The 25,718-nt window shown below is 49.1% G+C and overlaps 1 protein-coding gene across 1 annotated transcript in view; it reads right to left on the minus strand.

Annotated features, from left to right (window-relative positions):
- The window catches only part of C2_1H2orf80 (chromosome 2_1 C2orf80 homolog), a 299,006-nt gene that overhangs the window by 93,859 nt on the left and 179,429 nt on the right, over window positions 1-25,718 (minus strand). Inside the window, exon 6 of the mRNA XM_086955343.1 lies at window positions 5,117-5,194. Within this exon, the coding sequence (XP_086811469.1) occupies window positions 5,117-5,194 (78 nt within the window). The remainder of the gene's footprint in view (window positions 1-5,116; window positions 5,195-25,718) is intronic.

Below are 25,718 nucleotides of genomic sequence, written 5' to 3' on the forward strand. Positions count from 1 at the left end.
GGCCAAGTTCCCATTGCCGATCCAAAGTGGTCTTGGAAAGATCTGAGCGAACCTCAAACGGGAATTCCGGACCTTTTAGTGTTTTAGCTTTCAAAGCCAGGTTTAGGATCTTTTCTTTTAATGTGTACATGAGGAAGTTAACTAGTATTGTCCTGGGTTTAACCCTGCCAGGATTCAAGCGAAAAGGGTCCCTGTGGATTCTTTGAATGTCTTTCTCCAAGATGTCAGATGACTCCTTAAGGTTTAATGATTCTTTTAATAGAGCTGCCACAAAGGTCTTGATATCACTCCCTTCTTTCCCCTCCGGGACCTTCAGTAGCCAGAGGTTATTCCTCCTTGAGTAGTTTTCTAAGGATTCCACTCTCTCGCGTATAGCATCTCCCTCTCTTTGCAGAGTTTGAACTTTTAGCTCTGCTGATCCCAAGTTTGTTTTAAGCACCTCTACAGAAGCCTCCAAAGATTCCGTCCTTTCATGCAGTCGATCCACTTTTTTCTCAAGGACGTCGCATGCTGCCCTGATCTCAGTTTGGTTTTCCGCCGAAAGCAAAAACCTGTTTCTTATGTCCGCCTTCATTGATGTAAGAAGGGCCTCAATTGAAGGGCAGGCTGAACTCTCTGCCCCCCCAGAAGCACCAACCCCTAACCGAGGGGATGCAGGCAGGGCAGGGGTTGGGGTTAAAGCCAGGGGCTCCCAGGTTAATGGCACACCCTCCCTCGAAAGACCATTATCTGCTAGTGTGGTCAGGAGGCTGGCTGACCCAACAGTCTGAACTGTGAGCTCTACTGCGTTTACCGGAGCAACCATAGGAGCCCAGGGTAAGTCCGACATTGAAGAATTCTTATCAGACGGTTTGCACGGGAGGGGGAGGAGATTTCCAGAGTCTGAATGACCAGAAAAATTAGAATGGTGAATATTCAAAACCTGGGGCAGCACCTTCAAAAAAGAGCGCAGGGAAGGAGTAATGCGTAATGTGTTATTTTCCCTGTGGCTTTTTTTAGCCCCTACTCTCTGTGTCCTTTTAGTGTCTTTAGCTCTGGCCTCTTTTACACCCCCACCCCTTTCCCTTGGGAAGTCTGACTTAGGCTGCCTGTTGGACTTGGCCCTTAAGGCAGGTTCACCCCTAATCTTTTTGTTTTTAATCTGTGATAGGCATGGATGATTTTCTGGTCTGTGCGCACTTTTTCTCTGTGTCCCAGAGTAAAGAGCGTGCATGTAGTTAGGCTGGCCTGCTCTCCCATAGGGATGCATGGGGAATGTCTGTGTCCCTAGTAATTCCTGATGTGTGGGGAGTGCATGCTCGAGTTTGGTATGTGCGTGTTCGTGGGAATGAATGCTTCGCAATGATGTATGTTGCATGAGTGTGGCATGTGTAGAAATGCCATTTCGGGGACTTGGCATATTGCTGTAAAATATGTCTGCAGTGTGATTGGCTGGAGCTGGCTGGTGAGCCTGGCTCCAGGAAGGCTGGATGGGTCTGCCCGGTGGTGAGTGCGAGATTAGCATGCTTGATGGCTTGGGAGGAGTGCACTTGGTCCCTGATGGGCCTGGACTTTCCCCGGACAATGCTGGCTTCACCCCCTGTAGTGCGACTGATGGCCCTAGCCCTGCCAGTGAATAGAGAGGGTGGTTGAGGTAAACAGAGTACTTCAGAACCAGCTGCGACTGGTTTTCCCCCCACCCTGCACCCTTGAGACAAAGGGGTTTTCCTGTATAAGAAGGGGCTGTGTCCCCATACAATTTGTCCTGTTCTTGGTTCTGCCTAGGATCTTGCCAGAGGGGGCTGCTGCTGCTGCAGGGGCCAAGAGGACCGCCACTTGGCTGTCTCCCTGCTTGGAGACCCAGTGTGCTGGCTCTGGCCCTGCCTTGCCCCTCTGCCTGCCTCCAGACCCTGCTGGAGCTTTGCTGCGCCTGGAGGCGCCCTGACATTGATTTGTAGCGCTAGGAGCGCTCTCCTTGTGCCCCAGCGCTTTGCCGATATTTCTAGCGCTAGGCGCGCTTTCTGGAGTCCCTAAGCGCTTGGGAGCGCTGTATTTTTCATTGCCGGTGCCCACCCGGCATTGGGACCCATTTCGACGATTTTCGGCATTAGCGAGTGCCCACCTCGCTTTATCTTTATTTTGAAGGCCGGTGCCACCCGGCATTGCCCCGTACTTTGATTTGGTAAATACCTCGAGGGAGCCCACTCCTCGGGTATTGAGAAGCCGCCTGCCTACCTGGAACGGGCCGCCGCGCTGCCCGCGACGACCCGGAAGTGTTCTGGCCGACCGGCCAATCGCAGCGCGGCCCCTGAGAGGCCGACCGGAAGTCCCGCCTCTGCAACCAGGCAGCGAGGAGAGAGGCGCCGCCAGCGAGGCTCCAAGGAAGAGGAGCCCCGCGCTGCAGTGAAGGAGAGCCGGCAGTGGTCCTGCCCCCGCAGCACCAGCGTGATACCGGTGAGTGCGGGGACAGGGTCCTTTGTTCGTCGAGCGGCCCCGATTGGCAGAGGGCCGCTCCAACGCTGCTGCACTTCTTTGTGGAGCCCCAAGGCTCCTGGGGGCATTACTTGTTTTTGAGTCCCCCGTGAGGGACTCCAACGTGTGTGGCATTCCTTTGTAGGAGCGCGAGGCTCCAGGGGCATTATTGATTCCTGAGTCCCCCGTGAGGGACTCCCACGTGGCCGCAATTTTGGTGCTTGGAGCCCCGAGGCTCCTGGGGGCAATTTGTTTATTGAGAGCCCGAGAGGCTCATTGCCCTAACTGTATCTTTAGAGCCCCGAGGGGCTCAGGTCATTTCATTCAGCGAGCCCAGCGAGTCTCATTGCCCACATCGAGTGAGAGCCCGGAGAGAGGCTCTGGGGGCATTTTCATTGATTTAGAGCGCTGAGCTCTCGTTGCACATTTTATTTGGCAAGCCCCTGAGAGGCTCCTTGCCCACCTTGGTTCTTGAGCCCTCCTGGCTCCAACGTTTGCCCAGTGCATATTTACAACTGTCCAGCACTTAGTGGACAGTTGCCACGTTTAGGCTTTGTGTTCTGTGCTGCCTGCACAGACCCCCTGACACTGAGACTCAGGGCATTTCGCCCCTTTCGAGGCCAGTTGGCCTGAGGGACACTTTTGAGTGTTGTGCTTTGTGCACCCCGCGCATTGTAATTTCTGGTTATGTAATTCTCGCGCATGTGTTCTAACCTGTACCTTTTCTAAAAGTAACCTGATTAGGTATTCTTATGGTTATCCCTCTTTGCTAAAAGTAACCTGCATAGAGAAATGTTGATTCCGCTTACCTTTTCTAAAAGTGACCTGATTAGGTATTCTTATGGTTATCTCCTTTTGCTAAATGTGACCTGCAGAGAGGATTGTTTATGTTTATCCATTATGCTAAATGTGACCTGCATAGTAGATTGTTGATGGTTCATTTCATGTTAGGTTTCCTTCCCTTTGATAAGAGTGAACTGCTTAGGTGTTGGTATTCCTTCCTTAGGTCCTAATTACCTGCGTGATTTACCTACAGTGAGTTAGGGTTGCGTAGGAGGTCCTTAATGTTCCAGTGATTACTGGATGTGTGTTGCACTTATAATTTTGGTGCTACTCATTCGGTTTACGATATAAGTGTATATCTACCAGTATTATTATCTAACAATTGCCTACCCCTGACAGTGGTCCATGTGGCCCTGTCCTGTACATAATTCCCCTTGTAAATTCTGCCCGTGCCTCTGGCACATTGTACAGTTTGCGTGTGTTATCTAATGTGTTTTGTTTATTATAATACAAAGGCTATTTTTGATATATATCCTTGTGTGGAGTCTTTCTTTGTGGTGGGCCTTGGGTGTTGTTGCTGAGGTGCGTGCGCAAATACTTAACTCATACCGCCTCCAAGTTTAGCCTAGACTGCTCGCGCCACGCTACCTAGAGGGCGAGTGGGGGTTGCCTTGGTGTGTGACTCCCCTGCCCTGACTTTAGAAATGGTGATCCCTGACTGACCTCGACGCGAGTCTTGGCCGGCCAGGGTCCCGTTTCTAACATCCCGTTTCTAACACTGCCCCTCTCAGTACCCTCTGAGCTGGCCTCAGCCCTTGCATCTGCCACCGGTGAAGCCTGTAAACGTTGACTGCCCTTGCCCTTCCCTTCCCCGATTAGTTTTGTTTTTCGTGGATTGCCTCGTACCCAGCTGCTAGGTAATAGTTGTGGGGTCACTCCCGTTTTCTACCTTCAACAGACCTGTGTCCCCCAACCTCTCCTTGCCGGCACCCCCACTCTCACCGCTCTTTCCGTCTGTAGCTCCTGAGCCGACCAGTGTCCTCACAGGGCCAGAGACTCCTGGGACGCCAAGCTCCCCCTCTACGGATGGAACCACTGGAGAGACTTCAGAAGAAAAAAAAGCACTGATTGCTGGTCCACTAGCAACCCTGTCTACGCTTGAACTGTCTCCACTTGTTCTGACTCCGCCTGCTTTGCCCCGGAGGAGACCGCTGACCGCCGCTCTGCGGCCGCGCCTCAGCTCCACGGCTGCTAGTTCCCAGCATGGCAGGAAGGCGGGGTATGGAGCCCGCACCGCGTCTCTGAGGCACATCCACAAAGCAGGGCTGCTCCGAACAGGTATAGATAAAAAGAAAAAAGCTACAGAGTCTGATCTTATTTCGCCGCTTCTGCCACTTCCGAGCACCTTCCGCACTAAAGGTTACTCATGTGGGCTGAGAGAGAAGGGGCTCTTGCGAGGACGCGCGCTGCCGCTTAACACGCGGGTGCCATGTTTTCGCCTCAACTTCATAGCCTTACAATGTTGCAACATCCAAAATGATGGCAAACTTATAACATGCTGGGTGAACTTCCACTGGTCCAGCACAAACAGAGCCTCAAGAGCCCCTGGGTCTTGGCAGCCACCAGCCAGGGTATCAATGAGACTCTAAGTAGATTTATTGTGCTACACAGGTCTTGTGCACAGCCTTGAAAACACTTTTGCAAGGTCCCTCTTCATTCTATAGTTTTGGATCTTAGTTGTTCTTTGATTATTATGTGTACTTCAAACATTTGGTCTTCAGAGTCGTTCCTCTGGAGCTTGAAACATGTTATTTTGAAAAAAACCTAACACTTTTTGCTGTAACATGTCAAAATCGAGTGAAAAATGTGTAAATGCACTTACCTTAGTAGAGTCCTGTAAATGTGTGGCTGGTGGCTTGCAGCTGTATATCCCAAAGACCTCTTCCACAGGGATGCTGTTCTGTTAAAAAGGAAGAGGTGTTATTTCATTATGGAAACATATCAGAATCTGCAATCAAAACCTCAGGAAGATCTTGCATAGAAGGAGCTGTCTGGTCAACCCATGTTCAACTGGGAAGACTGACCAGAGGCAGTCTAGGAGTAATAAATGGAAAAGAGGTCAGTCATCAGTATTATTTCTCTAAATAGAATATTCTCTCAAGAACATCAAACAACAGCACTGAACACAAACTTGTCAGCCCAGTTCCTAGAGTAATGTTTTGGATAGCAGAGGAGGTGTAATATGATGATTGAATTGCCCACAGTGGAACTAGCAGTCCTCTCCCTGGTGTTTGCTTTCGCACTTAACTAAATATTTAGACCCAGATGTATCAACATTTGACGCAACACGGTAAGACAACTTGCTGCCCTGCATCAAATGATGAGAGAAAGAATAGGCCATTATACTAACATATTGGGTCTTCCTGCTCTCTCCCTGTGTGGGTGCACTTGTGGCTTCCAAGCGCCAATACAGGCACCCTTGCGCCATGGTGCACGGGTGCCTGGGTTATAGGCAGGATTTTGTTTTATTCAGGAAAGGGCACTCTCCTGCACAAAAGCAATCCTCAGAGGCATTTTTCTCTTTCTACATGTGCTGCAGAATGTACATCTGAATTAAGGGCTTGCATTGCCTTGCGCCACCTTGCGTGACATAGCAGCAACACAAACCTTAGATAAATACAGCCCTGAGGTTGTACGAAAATCACTTTGTTATCCTTCGACCTACTTTTTTCTCGTAAAAAACTACGAACATTGGCTGAGCACTTGCACTATGTGACGTGAAATCTTTGAAATTCTCATCTCTATGTTTGACATGCTCTAATAAGTGTTTCCAGTGTCATTGTTTTTGCATCTTTTTTCAATTATCATTTCACTTCCTAGCATTATTTGTCCGACTGTTCTCTTCTAGTAAGGTCCTTTAGTAAAAAGGGAAGTCCGGTATGCATCTTAAAAATTGTAATATAGGTATACGTTGACGTAGTGTGATGGGTGGCGCACATACTCAAAAGTAATTTATTCCACAGACATACACTGTGGGCATGATATGCTCATGGAGCAAGAAACCCACTTGATGGGCAACATCTGCAGCTTCCTGCGCCAATATGGATTTGGTAAGGTGCTGCATGCAATTTTCAAGGGACTCCAGAGGGGTACTGATAGACTTTAAGAACCAATTCCTCAATATTTTACAGAACCAGGTCGGATAGACTAGACAGTATTTGATAGTTACTGGGATATTGTATGGGTCCGTACGGACATGTCTTATAAATGTGTACTCTAGCAGAGGTCCTGTGAATAAGCAATATTATTTCCTAAGACTCTCCTCTGGATCATACATGAATTATGGGGATTTAATTAAGTTATAGGCAGGGAGAACAGATGGTGGTGACCAACCACCCCAATGAGTTAAGGATCCCTTGCAGCATGTGGAAGAGGCGAAATGCCAGAGGGAAGGGTTTTACCTTCTTCTCTAGCCCCCAAAAGGACATTCCCATGCATCAATTATTTTGTAGTCCATCTGCCTGTTGCCCATAGTATTACACAAACATATATACTTGCAAGGCTCCCCTGACTGATTCCTATAGGTTTACACAAACACACAAATATATAAGGGCACTCTCTGACCATGCACCAGTGAGCATGCGATTTGGCATTGAGACCCTTGTGGTGTCCCCAAATGTGGCGTTTAAATATCTGGGAGCTGAGGAATGATCACTTTAAAAAAGTTCACACTCTACAATCTTGCGGCAGACATTTGGGGGCACTATCATCCCATCCCTGCTCTGAAACTACTGAGATCAGGATGGTGCATACGCCCTTAGCTCCCGCAGGACGTCTATGATCTACGAACCATGCGCAACACAGGCCACAATCTGCTAAAAAAGACAGCCCACTTAAAGACATCTTCATAAAGCCTCCATACTCGCTACCCACAAAGAGCCCTGTTACCTCTAGTGGACCTCCATTTCCTGAGGACGCTGAGGGTGAGGCTCCAATCACTCACTGCGCTGTTCTCGTCCCTCAGAGAGGATCTACAGACAGTCAAGAGGGACCTGATGCAAGAATTGCACACAGTCCAGAAAGAGGTATCTGAGATTGGAGACAGAAAATCATTAAATATCCAGAGACGAAGAAATCGAACAACTCCAACAAGAACTCATCCGTCTCACTAATGAACAAATTAGTCTCCAAGCTGACGCTGAAGACCTTGAAAATAAGTTGCAACACAACAATTTAAGAATAAGAGGGGCCCCTAGTGTACCGACCATGATCTGATTTGGGCAAATATGGAACAATTGGCAAATTTCTGTCAGATGTGCCTTCTAACAACCTCTGGTCAGCCGTTGCCTCAGTGGGGGCTGCGGTGTAGGGAGGAAGACTACTACGGACGAGACCATGAAAGCTGGATGCAGTACAAATGTCCATTGTCCAGAAGTTGCCATTTACAGGCTCAAAGTTGATCGATGAGGAACTGAATGAAATGCTGCAGAAGTCTGCAGATGAGAAGACGATTCTCAAGCCATCCAAGTTTTTTCCTCAAAAATAATTTGTCTAGAAGCACATACTACACAATTAGAAGTGCCAACATCACTTTCGAGGCTCGGCCCGTGGCCAGAGGGTCACATTGGCTAACATATCCCAGCTGTAGCTTTTCCAAGCCCAAGACCTACAACAAAAATAACAATATGGGGGTGGGTAAAAGGTGGAGACATTCTACCCACATTAGTCAAAGGTAATCCAAGAAAGTTGGGTTCTGTCAACTGTAAAGGATGGTTATTGTATCCAGTTCAATGGTAGCAGCTTTGCAATTGTAAAGCACTAATATTTTTCCCTATCCTATCTTGATAATTGGCTTTTGCGTGCTTATTCTCTCTCCAAGGCACTGCAGGACGTGGATTCAGCCAACAACTTCCTCAGATGTCTGTGTCTGATAATCAACCTAAAAAAGTCTCATCTGATACCAGTGCAGAGAGTGGCATTTATTGGTGCGATACTGGACTCTCAGCTCAAGAGGGAAGTGCCTGTCTCCCGCAGACAAGAGTTCAGACCCTGCAGTGGAATCTTGGTCACCTCTTGGACAGCCTTAGGATTCAGCTTGGACTTGGCTGAGGGTTCAAGGATTCATGACTGCAACAACAGTGGTAGTTCCATGGGCACTGTTTCACCTCAAGCCCTAGCTCAACCATTTCCTGAGTCATACGGATCGCATGTCAGAATTTCGAGACTATGGTTCCAGTAACTACACAGTTGGTGTCAGATCTTCAGTGGTGGCTCTCAGAGGCCAACCTGGTAAAGGGACGACCTTTCACCTTCCTACTCCTATTGGTGTTGACCACGGATGTGAGTCTGTGTGAAGCAATATTTCAGCAAAAGTACATAAATGGCGATGGTCAGAAACAGAACGGGGTTATTCATTCAGTTGGTGAGCCAGAGAACAATGGATTGAACCCACATCTCTTAACTGGGGTTTAATGTTTTGATTTGTCAGGCATTCCGTCCATCATTTGTGTGTCTGTTGATTTCTTGCTTTTCCCAAAAAATTGGGGAGTGGTCTAGAGGGACCTGAAGGGCAGCTCTGTGTTCTGTGCCTAGTCCGTCATTCCTCACATCATTATCCAGAAGTCTACAAGGGAGACAGGGTAAAAAGGGAGCTGTTTATCAGGGGTGGCGAGTTTGCCATATGTCTATATAGTAATTTGTGCTCACAATGTGTCAGTGGTGGGGGCCCAGTAGGAGGGCCTCGGAGTCTGCCAGCAACTAAAGTCATGCCTAGCACTAGGTACATAGTAAAATACTCCCCTCAATGCACGCCCGGTGCCTAGAAAACACCAAGCATAGGTACTGCACTCACTAAAAAACGTCAGCGGTGTCCATGATTGGACCATATATGTTGGCTCGGCAGATGTCAAATGTGTGCAGGTGACCCACTGTTACGGTCCACCACCTACCTTTGCAAGTTGAAACTTGCCCCACCGAGCATGCGCTACATGAGCTATATGAGAAATAGTATCTTTGCTTTTCCAATTTGATAACAAAAGAGGTCTGTGCATTGAGTTGCAAGTGGGTTTCCTGCATCATCGCTATATCCATTTGATGTCAGTGTAGGTATGTACATGTTCGTATTTTCGAGGGTTACCAAATCCCTGGACATTCAATTTAAGCATCTGAATGTTCGCGGGGCGGGCCTGTTTTTTTTGTCCATATAGCCCGCTGTACCATGCTATGTGAGGGCCCATATGTATTACCTCGCTTAATGTCACCCAAATTGACCTCAATCTCCAACTGTTACCCCTTCTCCTAGAAACCAGCAGTGCAACAGCACCTTCAACGAAATAATCAAACACTGCCAGGGCGATCCACACATGGGGGTTATGAAAGGGCGCAGAGCACACTCGAAAAATACTGTTGACTACTTGGGATTAGTTGTCCATTATATTCAACAGTGCTGGGGCCCCTAAATGGCAGCTGTTATTAATTAGTATCAGATCTGCCCACTGGAATTAGTACAGAGGACCACTCATTTGTGGCAACAGTACATTCTCCTTGGTTCTCAGGCAAGCACAGGTATGTACAATCGTATCGGCTTGCGTGTGAGAAACAGGCTGTGACTCTCCCCCACTTACTTAGAGAGAACACATATTAGAAAACTATCAAATCCTTCCAGACACTGCCAGGAATACGTTTTATTTTAGTGTGAGTTAATAGAACACCTTTCCCCGATGGATGCACACATCCATCGGGGAAAGGTGAGACACACAGAACAGAAAGACACACTATGATCTTAAAATGACAGAATATATGAAAAATCATTATTGCAGATAAAAACATCATTTTGAGTTAAATGAATGCATTGCATCTATATGTTGTGAAAAATGTCATCTTGACTGAAGGCAATCTTGAATGCACGCTAAGCCAGAGCCCATTCCTCAGTGCCTCTCTTCCTCAGTAATGCATACATTAGCACTAAAAGCTTGTCGAAAGAAGCAGATTCCCAAATGCACACCTGCATAACTGCTCATCTCATTCATAAATTTCCAATCTGGCGCCTGCCTATACGAAAGGCCAGTCTTTTTTAGGTCTCGCCTTGGCAGCGCAAGAAGCGCATGAGCTGTCTCAGCGAGACCTGAAGTAATGTGAATGTTGGCTGAAACTTCCTCTAATTTGTTCTTCTGCTTGTGATTGGTTTACTTGGGCCATGGCTGTTTTTGTGCTTTCTGTTGGCTGTTGATGGAAGAGTTACTTCCGTGTAGTCTCGAAGCAGCGGCGCCTAAGTACAGTTTCCATACGCTCTGCTTGCACTTCCTTTAATTGAAGTGCAATGTGCCATCTGTAGCCTGCATCTGTAACTGGAGACTCTCCTGTTGCAGCCGCTCTCCCTGCAGTCATAGATCACTGTAGCTTGTGCTATCTTCCCTGGCGTTCATTCTCTTGCGTGTGCACAGACACGGTGATAATTAATAGCGAGGCACGCCCTTTTGTTTTCACCTTCTCTACACCCGTCCCCCTCCCGATGTCCGCGCCTTCTCATTGGCAACTCCTCTTCGCCTATCTCATGCGCATTTATAGTTATTTAGAAAGTATTCACATTTTGCGATGAAAATAACTGAGACCTATTGCGCAGGCCCTTCTCCTCCTGCTGCCCCGTGCGGCGCTCGCTTGTGCTGGTTTAGGACTTGTGCCCTGCATAGCCTCTGTAGCAGCTGCCAGACTCCTCTCTCCACTAGATATTTTTCAGAGCAACCTTTGTCACATTCTCTTCTCCACAGTTCGTTTTCCGTCTCTCTGCTGCTATTATTCTGACTAGGCCCACCACGTCTGTCTCGCTTTCCCACTTATTTTCTTCACACACACGCATCTCTCTGCCCACTCTCCCTCATTCTCTCTTTTGCCTATAACTGTTCACTCTCACCCTCTTGTTAAGTCTCTCCCCTTCCCTCAAACCCTTTTAACTACTCTGAAGTCAGTAGTGCTTTGTGTCCGCTAGCACGCTAGCACACTAACAACTTTCTAGTATCCTGTCCCTGAAGTAAGCCTTCCTTGACACAAGTCTCACACAATAGCCTCCTCCACTCCCCAAACAGCCCCCAGCAGCCCGGGTACAAGGTGCATGCAATGCCCTCTCGCATACCCCTGTCCAGGCGCGCAACACCCATTGGACTCACCGGCTTCGGCCCCCCCCCACCACACACACAGAGCCGCACCCGAACGTTTTACAGGACTTTAAAAGACCATTAGAATGTTAATTAGGCCTTGCAGTTGTTTCACCCCTTCTAAGAGCCCCTCAGCTCCACTCTGCCTACTGATTAAAGGTTCAGCCCCCCCGAAAATTATTTCTTCTTTGGCTCTAGTTGCGCCTCTGCCCCCGACTGCCTCCCAGCCCCGAGAATCAAGCCTCCTGAAAATTGGCTTTTTATTACTGCAATACATCAAAGTGCCGGGACGCCGCCGCGAGATGGAGGCCATTTCTCTTCATCGTTTTCAAACAAATGAGTGGAAGGAAAATAAAGGTAAACTTTGCAGCGGCGCGAGGTCGGAGAAGTGGGGAGGGTTTGCTGCCTCGGAGAACGGTTCACGGGGCGCACGCTACCAGCAACGCCTCTCGCTCATCTTTAACAAGCAGTAGTGTATTGTAATTACATTTATAAAGCACTTACAATCCCTGACAAGTGTATGAAATGCTTTATGCGGGGGCAGTACACTACTCTAGAACCCAAGGTTAGTGGTGAACCAAAATATATATTGCTGTCACAAGTTTACATTCTTTTAAGCCCTCTAAACAAGAGTGAGTCCAGGGCTTTGAGTGGGCTGGGTCTCACTGGTGCAGAGCACCAGCAGTTTTTAAAGGGGGCCTCGAAACGGGTCTCTATCAAGCTCTGTTTTGTGCACAGGCGGCCGTTTTTTTCCGGACTGCGGTCACAGCAAGCACATGATGTGCGCGGCTCACACTGCTCATTAGTGGAGAAGTTACGGCATTACGTCAGGCCAGGTGAGCGTTGTAGGGGAAGGGATGTATGTTAGTACACCTATAGTCCTTGGTTCGTTAATAAGCCTATGAAAGATCTGTGTTGCCATGACAGTCTAGTGGTAACATTCCTTCTTGCACTTCTAATTGCGGGGAACTGTGGCGGGTGAGGGCTAAGTTTTATAATATTTTTGTAATTTGCATAAAAAGATGAACGTTTTTACATCTCTGTGCTTTTAGAAACATTCTACTTAACTTTCTTGTTTCACTCTCCCCGTTGTCCTAGACAGTGTCATTAAGTTCAGGTGACAAAATGCCCATGTTACTATTACACAAACATAATTTCTCATTTCACTTTCTCCTTTCCCCCAGACCCGGGTTATCCAAAGTCTGTCCTGGCAAAAGGCCCCAATTTTGCAATAATTCCAAAAGTTCAATTGCGGACAACCTGTTAAATAAATAATCAGGTATTCCATTTCTTGCCCACTGACAGTTGCTTACACCCTGCCAGCTGATACAGAAACAAGTTGCAAAATAGACAATGAACAATACAAGGTAGCACCCACTTTAGATTACCAGAGTGGTGTAAGATAATCAATTCTTCTGCAAAGTCATTTCCAAGCACATGCGCCACAAATCCGCTATACCCAAAGGTTGTCCACTGCAATGCCACAACGTTTCATACCTTTCACAAGTTTCTCATCACCCTCAGTAGATCATGAGGACTGATGCAGTAACCTGCAGTCTCTCTTGTTAAACATGTGAGCCAGCCCTGCAAGGGCTTGTTTACTCTGCCATCAATCGCGGGTGGCTTTTTATCAGCAGCAGGAATTCGGTGCCTACAAGCTAACATATTTCTCTCCTTTGTTTTAGGCACAGCTCGGGTTACCTGCTTGGCTGCTTCCGTGGGGGTCCAGCTGATGCAAACCCCTGTGCATGCAGGCTGCCTGGGAAAAAGCAGGGAGCAAACTTACATGAAGCCATAAATAAAGTGGTTACCTCTCTGAGGGGGGGGCAGTGGAACCGAGGGGCACTTGCTGTGCTCTTAAACATTCCAGGGCAGGCTGCAGCTGGCAGCTCGGATTGCCATGTCCATGCTGTGCACTGAGAGGCAGCAGGAACCCCTCCAGCTCGCACCTTGGCAGCGGTGATCAGTGGTGTTTGCTGGACCAGATCTCTGGTTTTCCCACCCAGCCACAAAGACCTGCTATTGCTTTCTGTTGTTCTTTTCGCCCGAGAGCATCTGACAAGATGTTATTTCCTGCGGACTATTATCGTATCTGTACCAGCCTAGATGGGAGCCATGGAGCAATAAAATAGAAAAACGCTGTAATGCTATACTGCCTCGCTCATAACTAAAATAGAGCCACAGAAGGGTGGTGTAGACGAAAAATAACACGCACAAAATCAGAACTCTGATAACTCCCGCACCAGCCCCACTCTCTCCCCTGTGTGCTCCCTCTGCACACTACTCGCCCTTTGCTTTGCCAAAATAAGCCAACATACACGTTTCTTGTGGTGGTCATTTGTTGGCCGCAGTTTTTATTAGGGGTACAAATTGTTTTCTGGGTACTCAGTACCACCTTCATTCAGCTGTAAATGGCAGTGTGGCATGACATACTTGTACACCTTATTCTTGGTAGTTGTTTCGGTTGGGTCTGCTTTGTTATCCTCGTGACGGCGGGGGTGGTGTAGCCATTGTTCCGGAGTTAGGCCCAACTCGCTACCTTGTTGGACTCCTGTTGTGCCCTGCCAACTGGTGGGGGCTAGGCTGCGAGCGCTGTCTCCGTTTACACCCCTCTTGGTAGGCCGACTCACCCAGCCGTGAGGCATCGTAAGGTGAACGGTCCTACCTGCAGTCCTTCGGTCCCCTCGCCCAGCCGTGAGGCATCCTAAGGCAAGTGGACCTGTCTCAGCACACCGCCCTCCAGTGTGCTTCTGTGCCAACCATTGTCCCCGTTGTTTCTCGCCACGCCTCCAGGGAGGCTTCGGTCTTCCTGGGGGCTCCCCTCCTCTGGTGTGGCCTTAACTGCACCCTACCATGGTCATGGCGCCCCACAAATTGCTCCAGAACATGCGCATGCCGGACTCGGACAGGTGCACCCCATCTTGTGCGTAGTACTCCGGGCGGCCTGCATGAATGAGCCCATGCCTGATTGCTTCCAGCCCATTGATCCTGCAGAATTTGTTCACGGTGAGGTTCAGCTTCTTTCGCGAGTTCTCGACCGCTTTTGTGGACTCTGCTCCTCGCCATTCCCTCCGGCTGATCATCTCCGACCAGATCACCGTGGTCCCCAGAAAGGCTCTGGCGGTCTCCGTGAGGTCCCTCTGAATGTTGTGGAGGAGGGTTCGCCTCCCCAACTTGGCCAGGTCGTTTCCCCCCAGGTGGATGTTCAGTAGGTCCAGGCGCCGGGCCGCTACTGCTCGCAATTCCGTCAGGGTTGCCAGGAGCTGGTCCCACCTTATCCTAGGTCGACTGTACCAACGCACGCACGTCGCTGCAGGCCGTCCCTCGCGCTTGTGGCCCCCTTCTCGCCACCATGTGTGCATCCTGCTGCTGTACGAGTGGCCTACCACCCATACCAACCGCGGCTTTTGCCCTGCTGGGGAGAAGACACACAATTTGACTCTTGGTGGCTCGCCTCTACTCACTCCCCCCCCAGCCGGCCCTGCCGCCCTATAATAGTAGTGGTCTAATATAAGTGCGGTTCGCTCTTGACCGCCATCTCCCTATAGCCTGAATCCCCGCCTCGCTCATGCCCTGTTGTGTGGCTGTTGTGGCTGCCCCTATTCTAAACGAGTGGGACCCGAAGCCCGCGGGGGGCAGCCCTGCTTTGCTGAGTGGGGTGCGCAGGACTGCCTTGAACTGGAATCTGCTCAGGTGTGACCCGTCCCGGTGCTTAAAGAGGGGGCCCTCGCCGGCTGGGCGTAAGGCCATGTATGCCATCAAGCAGCAGACAGCGCAGCATGTCTGGTCCCTGATGTAGCGCAGCTTCACTACTGCCCCTTTGCCAGTCTGATCTGTCTTTGACCGTCTCAGTAGTAGATTGACTTCCCCTGGCACTGCGTCGCCTGCTTGTAGACAGTGGCTCGCTGCCCCAGTCTTGGCTGGCGCCACCAGCTCGCTGATTCTGAAAGCCCAGAAAAAGGCATGGAAAACGCTGCCTTCAATAGGTGAAGCTCAAATGTGTCTTTGGCGGTGCCCTCCAGGGCTTGCAGTAGTGGGCCCAGTTTGCTATAATCTATTGGGCGCCGGTTGTCCTTCTTTGCGCCCTCAGCGCGCCGCCAGCCCTTCATGGCTCTCTTGATATAGTGGGATGCTATGGGGTCTATTCCTGTCTCCAGCCTGCTGTAATGCACCACTGCGGATAGGTGGGCGCTGGCCCATGACGTGGATTTGTTGGCGCTGAAGGCCCAACCTATAAATGCCTCTGCCGCCCTGCGCGTTGCCCCTACATCACTCAGTGACCGGATGCCACCCACTTTCATCACTGTGGCGGCGTACTTCTTATACCTCCTGGCTGCCTCCGGGGCGAGCGCTTGGCTTATTAGCTCTGACAGGTCGGCCCTGCTAGGTCCCAGAGTTGGTCCGGAAAGGGGGTCATGGTCTGCGCTAGGGGCTAGCTCCCTGAACTTCCCCCATCTCGCTCTGGATAAGGCGTCCGCTGCTTCATTGTCTACTCCCGGAACATGGCATGCCCTCAAGTCTATTTTGCCCTCCAACTGTAATTTAATCAGTCGGCGCATTAGTTTCACAGTGTCTGGGCACCTGGCTGTCCCCCTGTTGATTGCCTGAACCACCCCCTTGTTGTCGGACCACAATGTCAGCTACATGTTTTGTAGGGGATGCCTCCATATTGTGAGTGCCACTATGATGAGGAATAGTTCTAACAAGGTGATATTGCTGGTCACCCCCTCCCTGCGCCATCTAGCGGGCCACTGCTCTGCGCACCACCTGTTGCCCAGTATCGCGCCTGTGCTGCCTGAAGCGTCAGTGAACAAAGCAATCTGTTTGCTGGTGACCCAGCCCTCCCTCTAAATCAGTGTACCGTTGAAGTCTTTCAGGAAGGTGTCCCACATGAGTAGGTCCATCTTGACCGCTCCCCCTAACCTGACATGATGGTGTTTGAGGGTCACTCAGCATGTTAGCTGTGTTAGTCGCCTGGCTAATGCACTGCCTGCTGGGATTACCCTGGCTGCAAAATTCAGTTTGCCTATGAGACTCTGTATCTCTATAAGGGTGACTTTTTCGCGCCACACAGTCCCTTGATTTCTGCCCTGATGTCTGTAACCTTCTCCAGGGGGAGTCTGGCTGTCCCAGCGAGGGTGTCTAGCTCAAAGCCCAGGAAAGTCATGGTTGTTGAAGGGCCTGCCATCTTCTCCGCTGACAGGGGGATGCCCAGCTCGCTTGCTAGGACTTTAAATGCTACCAGTGTGCTCTCGCATACTGCTGACCCTGCCGGGCCAGTGAAGAGGAAATCATCCAGGTAATGCAGTTTCCTGCCCGCCGGGTGCCTGTCATGCAGCGCCCACTCTACAAAGGTGCTGAACATTTCGAAATACGCACAGACTATGGAGCACCCCATTGGCATGGCCTTGTCAATATATACTTGCTCCTTCCACTGGAAGCCTCTATGTTCGTCTTTGCCATGAGCGTCCCTCGCCCGGTTGACCTAACTAGGTCAATGGTGTCGTCTATGGATGAGTAGCTCAATGAGCATGCTTCGGCGTGAATCCCGTCGTTTACTGATCCACCTTCGGGATAGGATAAATGGTGTATCAGCCGGAATTGCCCTTGTTCTTTCTTGGGCACGATCCCTAACGGGGAGATGACCAAGCGCTTACACCCCTCTGGAGGGAGGGGGCCTTCTATTCTGCCTAGGGCTTTTTCCTTCTCTAACTTCTTAGACACCACCTCTGGGTGTAGTAATGCTGATTTTAGGTTCCTGGTGCAGCCCTGGGGGTGGGGTGCCCGAAAAAGGGATTGGGAAGCCTCCCTCAAATCCTTGGACTAGTGTCCTAGCGTCCATTTTGTTGTGATACCTGTTTGCTAGCCTGCGTAGCTGGTGGGTGTTGATGGGGTACCGTGCTAGCTTGTAGGCTGCCCCAGCTTGCTTCCCCCCGGTTGCCCTTGTGGGCTCCCTATTGCTTTTTTGCCTCTTTCCTGTCCCCTTTTTGGTCTCTCCTACGCTTGCATGCCGCTGCTGGGTGCCCACCCCTGCATGCTGAGCACAGGTGCTAAAACTTGTATGCCGATCCGTAAGTACATTCATTCGCCTGAAACTTCCAGCAAATTGCTGGTGCCCCGCTGGACTGAGCTGTCTTCCAGGAGGGGCCTGTCTGGCCTTCTGAAAAGGCCGCCCCCTCCCCTTGTAGAAAGCTGTCCGAAAGGGCTGCTCGCTCCTTCCTGCCCATGACCTGGCCTCTTTGGCCAGGTGCCGAAACTTGTATGCCGATCCGTAAGTACATTCATTCGCCTCAAACTTCCAGCAAATTGCTGGTGCCCCGCTGGACTGAGCTGTCTTCCAGGGGGGCCTGTCTGGACTTCTGAAAAGGCCACCCCCTCCCCTTGTGGAAAGCTGTCCGAAAGAGCTGCTCGCTCCTTCCTGCCCATGACCTGGCCTCTTTGGCCACCATGATTTTATGGATGAAGCCGGATACGTCTTCTTCATTCCACTCCATCTCAGGGTGTGCCTGCATCTTGAGCCTAAAGCCCTTGTCCTACTCGAGCCATGCGTCACCCGGAAATTGCCTCTGGGCCCTATGAATGCTGGCTTCATAAAGCCATAGGTCTGCTGCGCAGCGCGGGAATTTCTCCACTATTATGCATGCCATGATCCGGAATGTGTCTAGCCAGTTGTCGAAATTCCTGTCCTTTCTCTCCCTTCGCCTCTCCCTTCTATCCTCGTCCTTCTTATTGCAAGTCGTATGTCGTATTTCAAGAAGGGAAAATAATTTTTTTCCTCCATATTCTCTCCTTTACCGCTAGTGGTATGAGAAAGGCCAGCCCTGTTGCCCTCGTGGTCATGGATGCTGGCCCGGTAGTTTGGCCTCGTGTAAGGGTCGGTTGCTGGGGGGGCTGTTGCGCTGCTGCCTAGCGTGTTCGCGTCCCCCCAGGCCGCCAGCGGTGCTCTGTCATCTCCCCTCGGCCCAGCTGTGCCCTGCACTCCCAGCGCCTGTGTGCGTGCCTGCCCTGGTTCTAGGAGATGCCATGGCTGTCTTGCTACCTCCCCCTGTGGGGCCGTTCCTGCGCTGCCTGCGCTGAAGCTGTGTAACAGTAGTGGTGTCATTGATTAAATGCATTCCCTCACAATTTCGCTGATGTGTTTACCGTTCGTAGCTGCGTCCCTGGTCTCCGCGCTGGGTCCTGCCACCGCCGTTTTGGCTTCAGGTGGTCGGGCATTCTTCTGGCGAGCCTTTTTGGGCGGTGCCGCCTCTGCGAATTTGGCTGGCGTCTTCCTCGCCCTCTTGGCCCGTGGGGCGGTGTCTGCCTGACGTCGTTTGCTTGGTCCCTCGTCGCTGTCGTCGCCAGACGCAAAGCGATCCATCCAGTCGCTCCTGTGTTCCTGTGATGCCGCCCGCATCCTTTTCAGCAGCTCGCCTAGGTCCTCCTGCTGCTGCTTGCTGCCTCTTCGCGGCATTCCTGGTGCCCTTGTTGCTACCTGCTTGCACTGGTGATCAAGGGCTGGCGGGGTACTGCCGCCTCCGTTATAAATCAACCTGTATTCGCTAGTGGGGTGCTGCCGACATCAATATGCACCAAGATCTGAGATTCCTCCTCACTTTTTTTTGACAATGCATTTGGGCTTGTTTTTTTTTTAATTCTTTGTGCTTCTCCCGGAGGGGAGGAGGCTGGGCTAACTGCCTGCGCACCCGCCTTATCCCGTCTTCAGTGTGCTTGGTGGGGTGCTGCCACCGTCCTGCTTTGCACCAAGGTAAGCCTGTTGTGCCTCACCCTAGCAACTACCCCGTATCTGGGTCTGGGGCTGTTGCTCGTCGCCGCGTTGAAAAGGCCGGGGCTGCCTGCCCGCCCGGTTCTCAATTCGCCTCGCCGGTGACACAGCGCTCGGCTCGGCTGGCAGGGCGGATGCGGCGGGTGGAGGGGGAAACTGCTGCCTTGTCCACCGCTCCCTCAGTGTTCGTGGGCCCCGATTCGGGGTCCGGGGCTTCAATTTGTGAAATGGCTAGGGTGAGGTGGATGCGAGGTGGATGCGGCGGATGGAGAGGGAAACTGCTGAGCCGCTCATCTCGCTGCTCGTGGGCCGAGCGGGGGTGCTGATGGAACTGGTCCGCTCCCGGTTCCTCCGTCGCGATGCCTTGGCTCTCCTCCTTCGCTCCCCGCTTCACCTCCCTCGCTTTAACTCCAGCGGTCTGTAGTCCGGGGAGGGTCCCGATGCCTGGTCCTGGGTCCGGGTTTCAGGGGTTGCGTACGGTGTCGGCTTTCGTCATCTTCCGTCCTCCAGTCGTCCGTCAACTCAATGATTCCTCGATCGTGCTGCTCCCCCCGCTCCAACGATAGGAATCTTCCTGGGGGGAGCGGTCTTTTATACACCCCGCGCCGGTGGCCGTCGTTCGCGCCATACTCCCCCATTGGGCCGTTTGAACGTTGCTGGGCGCCCATTGGCCGGGGGGTGGCGCCGCCGTGTCTGCCGGGCGGGAGGGGGGCATGGGGGTTCTTCCCCGCTTTCGCGCGCTTTTCGCGCTCCCCAAACTGTTCTGACCGGAGGGGGTGGGGGGCTCGGCGTCTGTTATGGCGCCGGCCTCTGATGCCCCCGTTGGCGGCTGGCCTCTGCGAAATACAATACTGCCCCGCTCATTACTAAAATATAGCTAAAGAAGGCTGGTGTGAACAAAAAGAACATGCACAAAATCAAAACTCTATAATACAATACTGCTTCGCTCGTTTCTGAAGCGAAACTAACTAGACAGCATGCTCAAAAGTCTCCAATTACAAAGGTAGGCTACAGCGTAAACAAGCATTTGCAATGCAATAGGTATCGCATTTGTGAGAGTTTGAGGTATTGGCATTGTAAATGACAATACCTTTTATTTATGTGTTTTGTAACCCTGAAAGCGGTGTGTAAATAAGCACTATGTACTTGTAGTCCTTGCTTCTGACAAGCAAGTCTGGCAGTAAACGAGGCGCAGTTACTGCCAGCCTTGGTTTTCGCAAGTAACGACTATAAGTAGAAAAGTGCTTGGAAAGGGCTCCGCTTGCAAGTTTTTAAAAAATATACATAAAAGGCATTGTCATTTTCAATGCCAATAGCTCAAATTCTCACAAATGCAAGACCTATTGCATTGCAAATTCTTGTCTCTGTTTTGTCGATTTTGTCAAGAGAACCAGATATCAAGCAGCGCATGCCTCCCGGCTGCAGATTGTTTGTCACAGATGCTTCTTCTGAAATGTCTGAAGCGCCTCTTTCCTCAAGAGGCTCTCACACAGGATGTATGTTCTATTCTCAGCATTATGAAGAGAAAACTGAACTTGTGATCTGGGAGGTGGTGTTTGAATAAAAATGTGTAACCTCCCATCCCATGTGTAACATTCATCTATAGAAAGAGAGTACCCAGAAAATTACCCCTCCCCCGCTCTTTGAACCAAAAAATCTGATAGCACCATGAACTCAGATTTCTATTTACTCTGAATCCTTTTTTTATTATGTTATGTTAAAATGTTATCGAGCGCCTGGTTACTCCATTCGAAGTGTCCCAGTGCTAAGGATTTCACACCACAAAGGCCTGAGACTAAAAGAGATCTGGTCTAAGTTTGTCTAAAAAGCCATGTCTTTAATTATTTATTAAAAACTGATTCATAGCACTCCTATCTTAGATCAAGAGGAAGAGTATTCCAAAGTTTGGGGCCCAGTGACCTGAACGAACGCTATTCCATACGTGCCTGCTTCATTCTCGAAACTATCACAAGATCTGCTTCAGAAGATCTTAGACTCCTGCTGGGGTGATAAGCCATGACCAGAGAGTGGAGATAGCTGGGGCATTTGTCCTTCAAATGTTTGTGGCAATAGCTTTACGCTTTAAAAGCCACTTTCTTCCTCACCAGAAGCCAGTGAAGCTTAGCCAGTGCTTGGCCCATAGTAGAAATCCTGGGGATATTCAGTAACAGGCAAGCAGCAGCATTCTGTACCCTTTGACGTTTTCTTAATCTCCATTGTTCGGCACCTAGGTAGAGTACACTACAGTAGTCCAGTCATGAAGTAATCAGGGCTTGGACTACTGTTTTCCTAGCAGCTTCTGGGAGGGGACCTAAGATCTTGCATAGCATTTTTAAAATGCCAAAACAGGTGCCGGCAAGACATGTTATCTGATTGTCAAAGGTGAGATTGACATCAAACGAGATGCTGCGATTCTTTACTTTTTTATTAGGAGTTGAAAGAGGTTCCAATACATCTGGCAACCACACTGTGGACCAAATGGAGGGCTCTTTCCTCATCACCAGCACCTCGGTTTTCTCAACGTTCACCTTGAGACTGCTATGATTCATCCACTCAGCCAGTCCAACCAGGCAAGGTCTAACATGAGTAGCCGAAGAGCTCTCATCCTGTGTCAGGGTAATAATAAGCTGTGTGTCATCAGCATATGACCCAATTTTAAAGCCATGGCCCTTGATCGCATCAGCTAGAGGGCCCATATACAGATTTGGCAGCATAGGGCTCAAAAGGAAGCCCTGCGGCACCCCCTGCTGCAACGGGAAAGCTTTGGATGAGAAAGGCTGTTGCATTACCTGGAAGGTGTGATTCTGAAGGAACAAGGCAAGCCATCTCTGAGCTGTACTATAAGCATGGGCGGAAAATCCGTTTCGCTCGCGGATTTTGCGGATTTTCGGTAAATTCGCAATCCGCGAGATCCGCGAATCTCCCGCAAAATCCGCAAATCCGCGAGCAGCGGATTTTATGGCTTGCTCGCACTGTTCGCGTGAGTTCGCGGCTTGCCAGTACAACTTCGCACCCCGCGAGTAAGTGCTAAATTGCAGAAATACGATCTTAGCAAAACTGAAACTACGTACCAGGTTCAAAAGTTCAGGCTCATCATTAGTAGCCATTTCCTGTAGTGCTTCCTGAGGGGCCCCTCCAGAGTTCAGTTGCCAGTTGCAACTATTATGTGACCCTGCTCTGAACCTCAGAATAGTTACACATATGCCACAAAGGTCCTGAATTACAGCTAAGGGAGACAAGCAGGAGCCAGGCTGGAAGTTAAAATCCATTAATCAGCCCCTAATTCATTTTTGTCAGTTGGGGCAGGGCAGGTGTTGTAACTAATTTTGCAACAATGAAAGCACTTAGCAAGTGCAAAAGATCACTAATCAGGAAGCACTAAGGAAGCAGGTGCCAGCTAAAAAAATATTCTGTGACACATTAATCAGCCCCAAATTAATTCAGGTCACTTGAGGCAGGGAAGGTGTGCTTTGCTTTGCCGAAAATAATGTACACTGGACAACCAGAGGGTGTGGTGATGAAACAGAGGGTGGCATGGGTGGGCCAGAGGGTGGCATGAGTAGTCAGAGAGTGGCAGTGGTGACAGAGAGTGGCAGTGATGAAGAAGAGTGTCCCAAACAGGCTGGACACGTAGAAACAACAAGTTCGCAAAACTTGCGACCCGACAGGTAAGTTCGCAAATTGCGAAATTGTAAAAACCCTCGCGAACTGGCAGAAACACGCGCGAACACAAAAAAAAAAAAATCCGCAAATTCGCGGGAATTCGCGGATTTTGTGGATTGCGAGTTCGCAAATCCGCAAACGCGAGATTTGCAAAATTCGCCCATGCTTACTGTACTACCAACAACACCGTTCCACCAGAAGGCCATGGGATATGGTGTGGAACGCTGCACTTAGGTCCAGAATTATCAGAGCTGCGGTGTTGCCTTCATCAGCAGTAACTCTGAGAGACTCAGAGGCTAACAACAGGGCGGACTCCATACTGTAATCCTTTAACCCACCTATTCATCGTCTCAGATTTCCATTTACTCTGCAATTATTATTCCTTCCATCCATCCATCCTCTCAGATTTTCATTTACTCTGCCATTCTTTCTTTCATCCATCCATCTATCTCAGATTTCCATTTACTCTGCAATCCTTTCCTTCATCCATCCATCTCAGATTTCCATTTACTCTGCTATCCTTTCATTGACCCATCTACACATCCTTTCACTTACTCAATCACTCAAACACCCATCCTCTCACCCACTCATCCAAACATCTTTTGATCTTTTCATCACCCATCCTTTCACCCACTTATCCATCCATCCTTTCACACATCCATTCTTTCACACACCTTTCTTTTGACTTTTAAAACGCATGGCGTTTAGATATATGTGATATTTTTAATCCTATTAGTTTATTCTAGAAACCACAAATGAAATTAAATGCAGTAGCCTATTGGGCTGTAATTAACGAAATATAGCACTTACATTCAGTTTGAGGCTTTCATTTATGAGCAAACACATTGGATGTGGCTTTATTAATGTTAGTATGCCTGTCGAGTTTGTTTTATTGCTGTTTATTTGTAAATATCTTCATAACGATATTGATAACTTTCTGTGTGGTAAGCGATAGAGAATTGAGATATGGCATTTCAGATACTCTGTAGTAAAGCACAAAGTTGTTGAACAGACCACACGGTACTGTAATGTATGTTGACATTATGACACTGAATGTTGACATTCAAACAATTTATTGCTAAGTAATGTAAGAAAGGCAAACTGTAAGAGCATTGTTATGATTGTGCGCCTTTTTGAATGTGGCTCTATCTACTATACTATGCCCTTCAATCTTTTCTCTGTGTTTATATGTAAATGCATTTAAAACAAGTTGATCACTCCCTCTATCCTGTAATCAAGACCCGTGGTGGTCGGAATGCGTCATAAACTCTTTGTTGAAATAAAATACCTGCTGTATGACATAGTTTGGAGTGGCTCGTGTTGCTCTCTAACCACGAGGGCATGGTTGTTGGTATTTTTTATATATATGTATGCATGTGTGTGTGTGTGTGTGTGTGTGTGTGTATGTATATATATATATATATATATATATATATATATATATATATATATATCTATCTATCTATCTATATATATATATATATATATATATATATATATATAGATAGATATATATATATATATATATATATATATATATATATATATATATATATATATATATATATATATATTACCTACTGGCGATAGTTAGGATTTTTTCTCTATGGGACTTTTGAAAATTCTGTCTAATAACTTTGGCGTTTGTGGACGGAATCGGCTGAAAGTTTCAGGAAAATGGCACATTTTGTTTCTGAGCAGCCCCTGAAAATTTGGGGGGGTTTCGTCAAGGGGGGGCGAGAAAAAAGGGGGGTCCCAAAACGCATTTTTCCCATTCATTTTTCCATAGGGCGTTTGGCCTCACTTTTAGCTCGAACGGCTGAATGGATTTGCACGAAACTTGGCAAAATTGTAGGGACTGTTAGCCCGATGTGCCTTTGCTAGGTCTCAAGATATGTGCTCTAGTGGATTTTGAGAAATTAACGTTTTAAAAAACAGATATATCTGTGACAGCGTCCCGGGTAGCGCTCCGGTTCGTGAACTTTTCGCGTAACGGAACTTTGCGAAGCGAAGCGAAGCTGATTGGCTCTCCGGTGTCTGTCAACATTCTAAACAGTCCGGAACGGCCGCCATCTTGTCTCTCGGTAGGATCGAGAGACAAGAGGAGGAGAAAAACGAAGGGGGAATTTAATGAAAGGGGGCAAGGTAGACCCTTCTTGACCCCCTAGGAATGATGTTGGGGTTATTAAAGGGTCCCGTGGGGCAAATAAAAAAAATTAGATTTTTTGCGGTAGAAGCGCTTCCCGGTTCGCGAACCGGGTCGCGAAACGGGAATTCGCCATTTTGTGTTTCGTTTTAATTAAATTACAAGATGGAGGAAAAACAATGTGAGAAGTGTGTATAAGGGGGTACGGGAGACGTATCCTGACCCCCTATGTTTTCTGAGGGTGGCTGAGGATGCTCATATATGTTGATACATGTCTTCCAGCGGCTGCGCGTGAGCGTTTATTTATTTTTTTTTGCTTTGCTGCGTGACGTCTGTTAACGTTCGATTCGAAGGAAATCAGGAAGTGTTGACCGCCATTTTGTCACTGCGAGTAAATATATTGTTAAAAATAATTGCCATGACTGAACAAGCAGAAACAGGTCTTCCTCTCACAAAGATGAAAGTCAGAGTGAGGAAAACAGGTGGGGGCTTTCATCATTTGGGAAAAAAAAATGTTCTAAACCAAAGAAAAGTGTTATTTTCAGGTCACATGACCTGTTACGCTTACGTTACGCATCCCACTCCACGCCCGGAGCGCTTCCGGGATGCTGCGCTTCGCGCCTCGGGTCGCGCTCCGGAGCACTTCTGAGTGCGCTAACGCGGCGCGTCATAAGACGCATTACGCGGCAACGCGATACGTTGCGCTTACGTGACGCGTCACGATGTTGTTTTCTAATGCGGCAGTTGAGCTAACGGAACG

Source organism: Lissotriton vulgaris, chromosome 2_1 (genome assembly GCF_964263255.1).
Source record: "Lissotriton vulgaris chromosome 2_1, aLisVul1.2, whole genome shotgun sequence".
NCBI lineage: Eukaryota > Metazoa > Chordata > Amphibia > Caudata > Salamandridae > Lissotriton > Lissotriton vulgaris.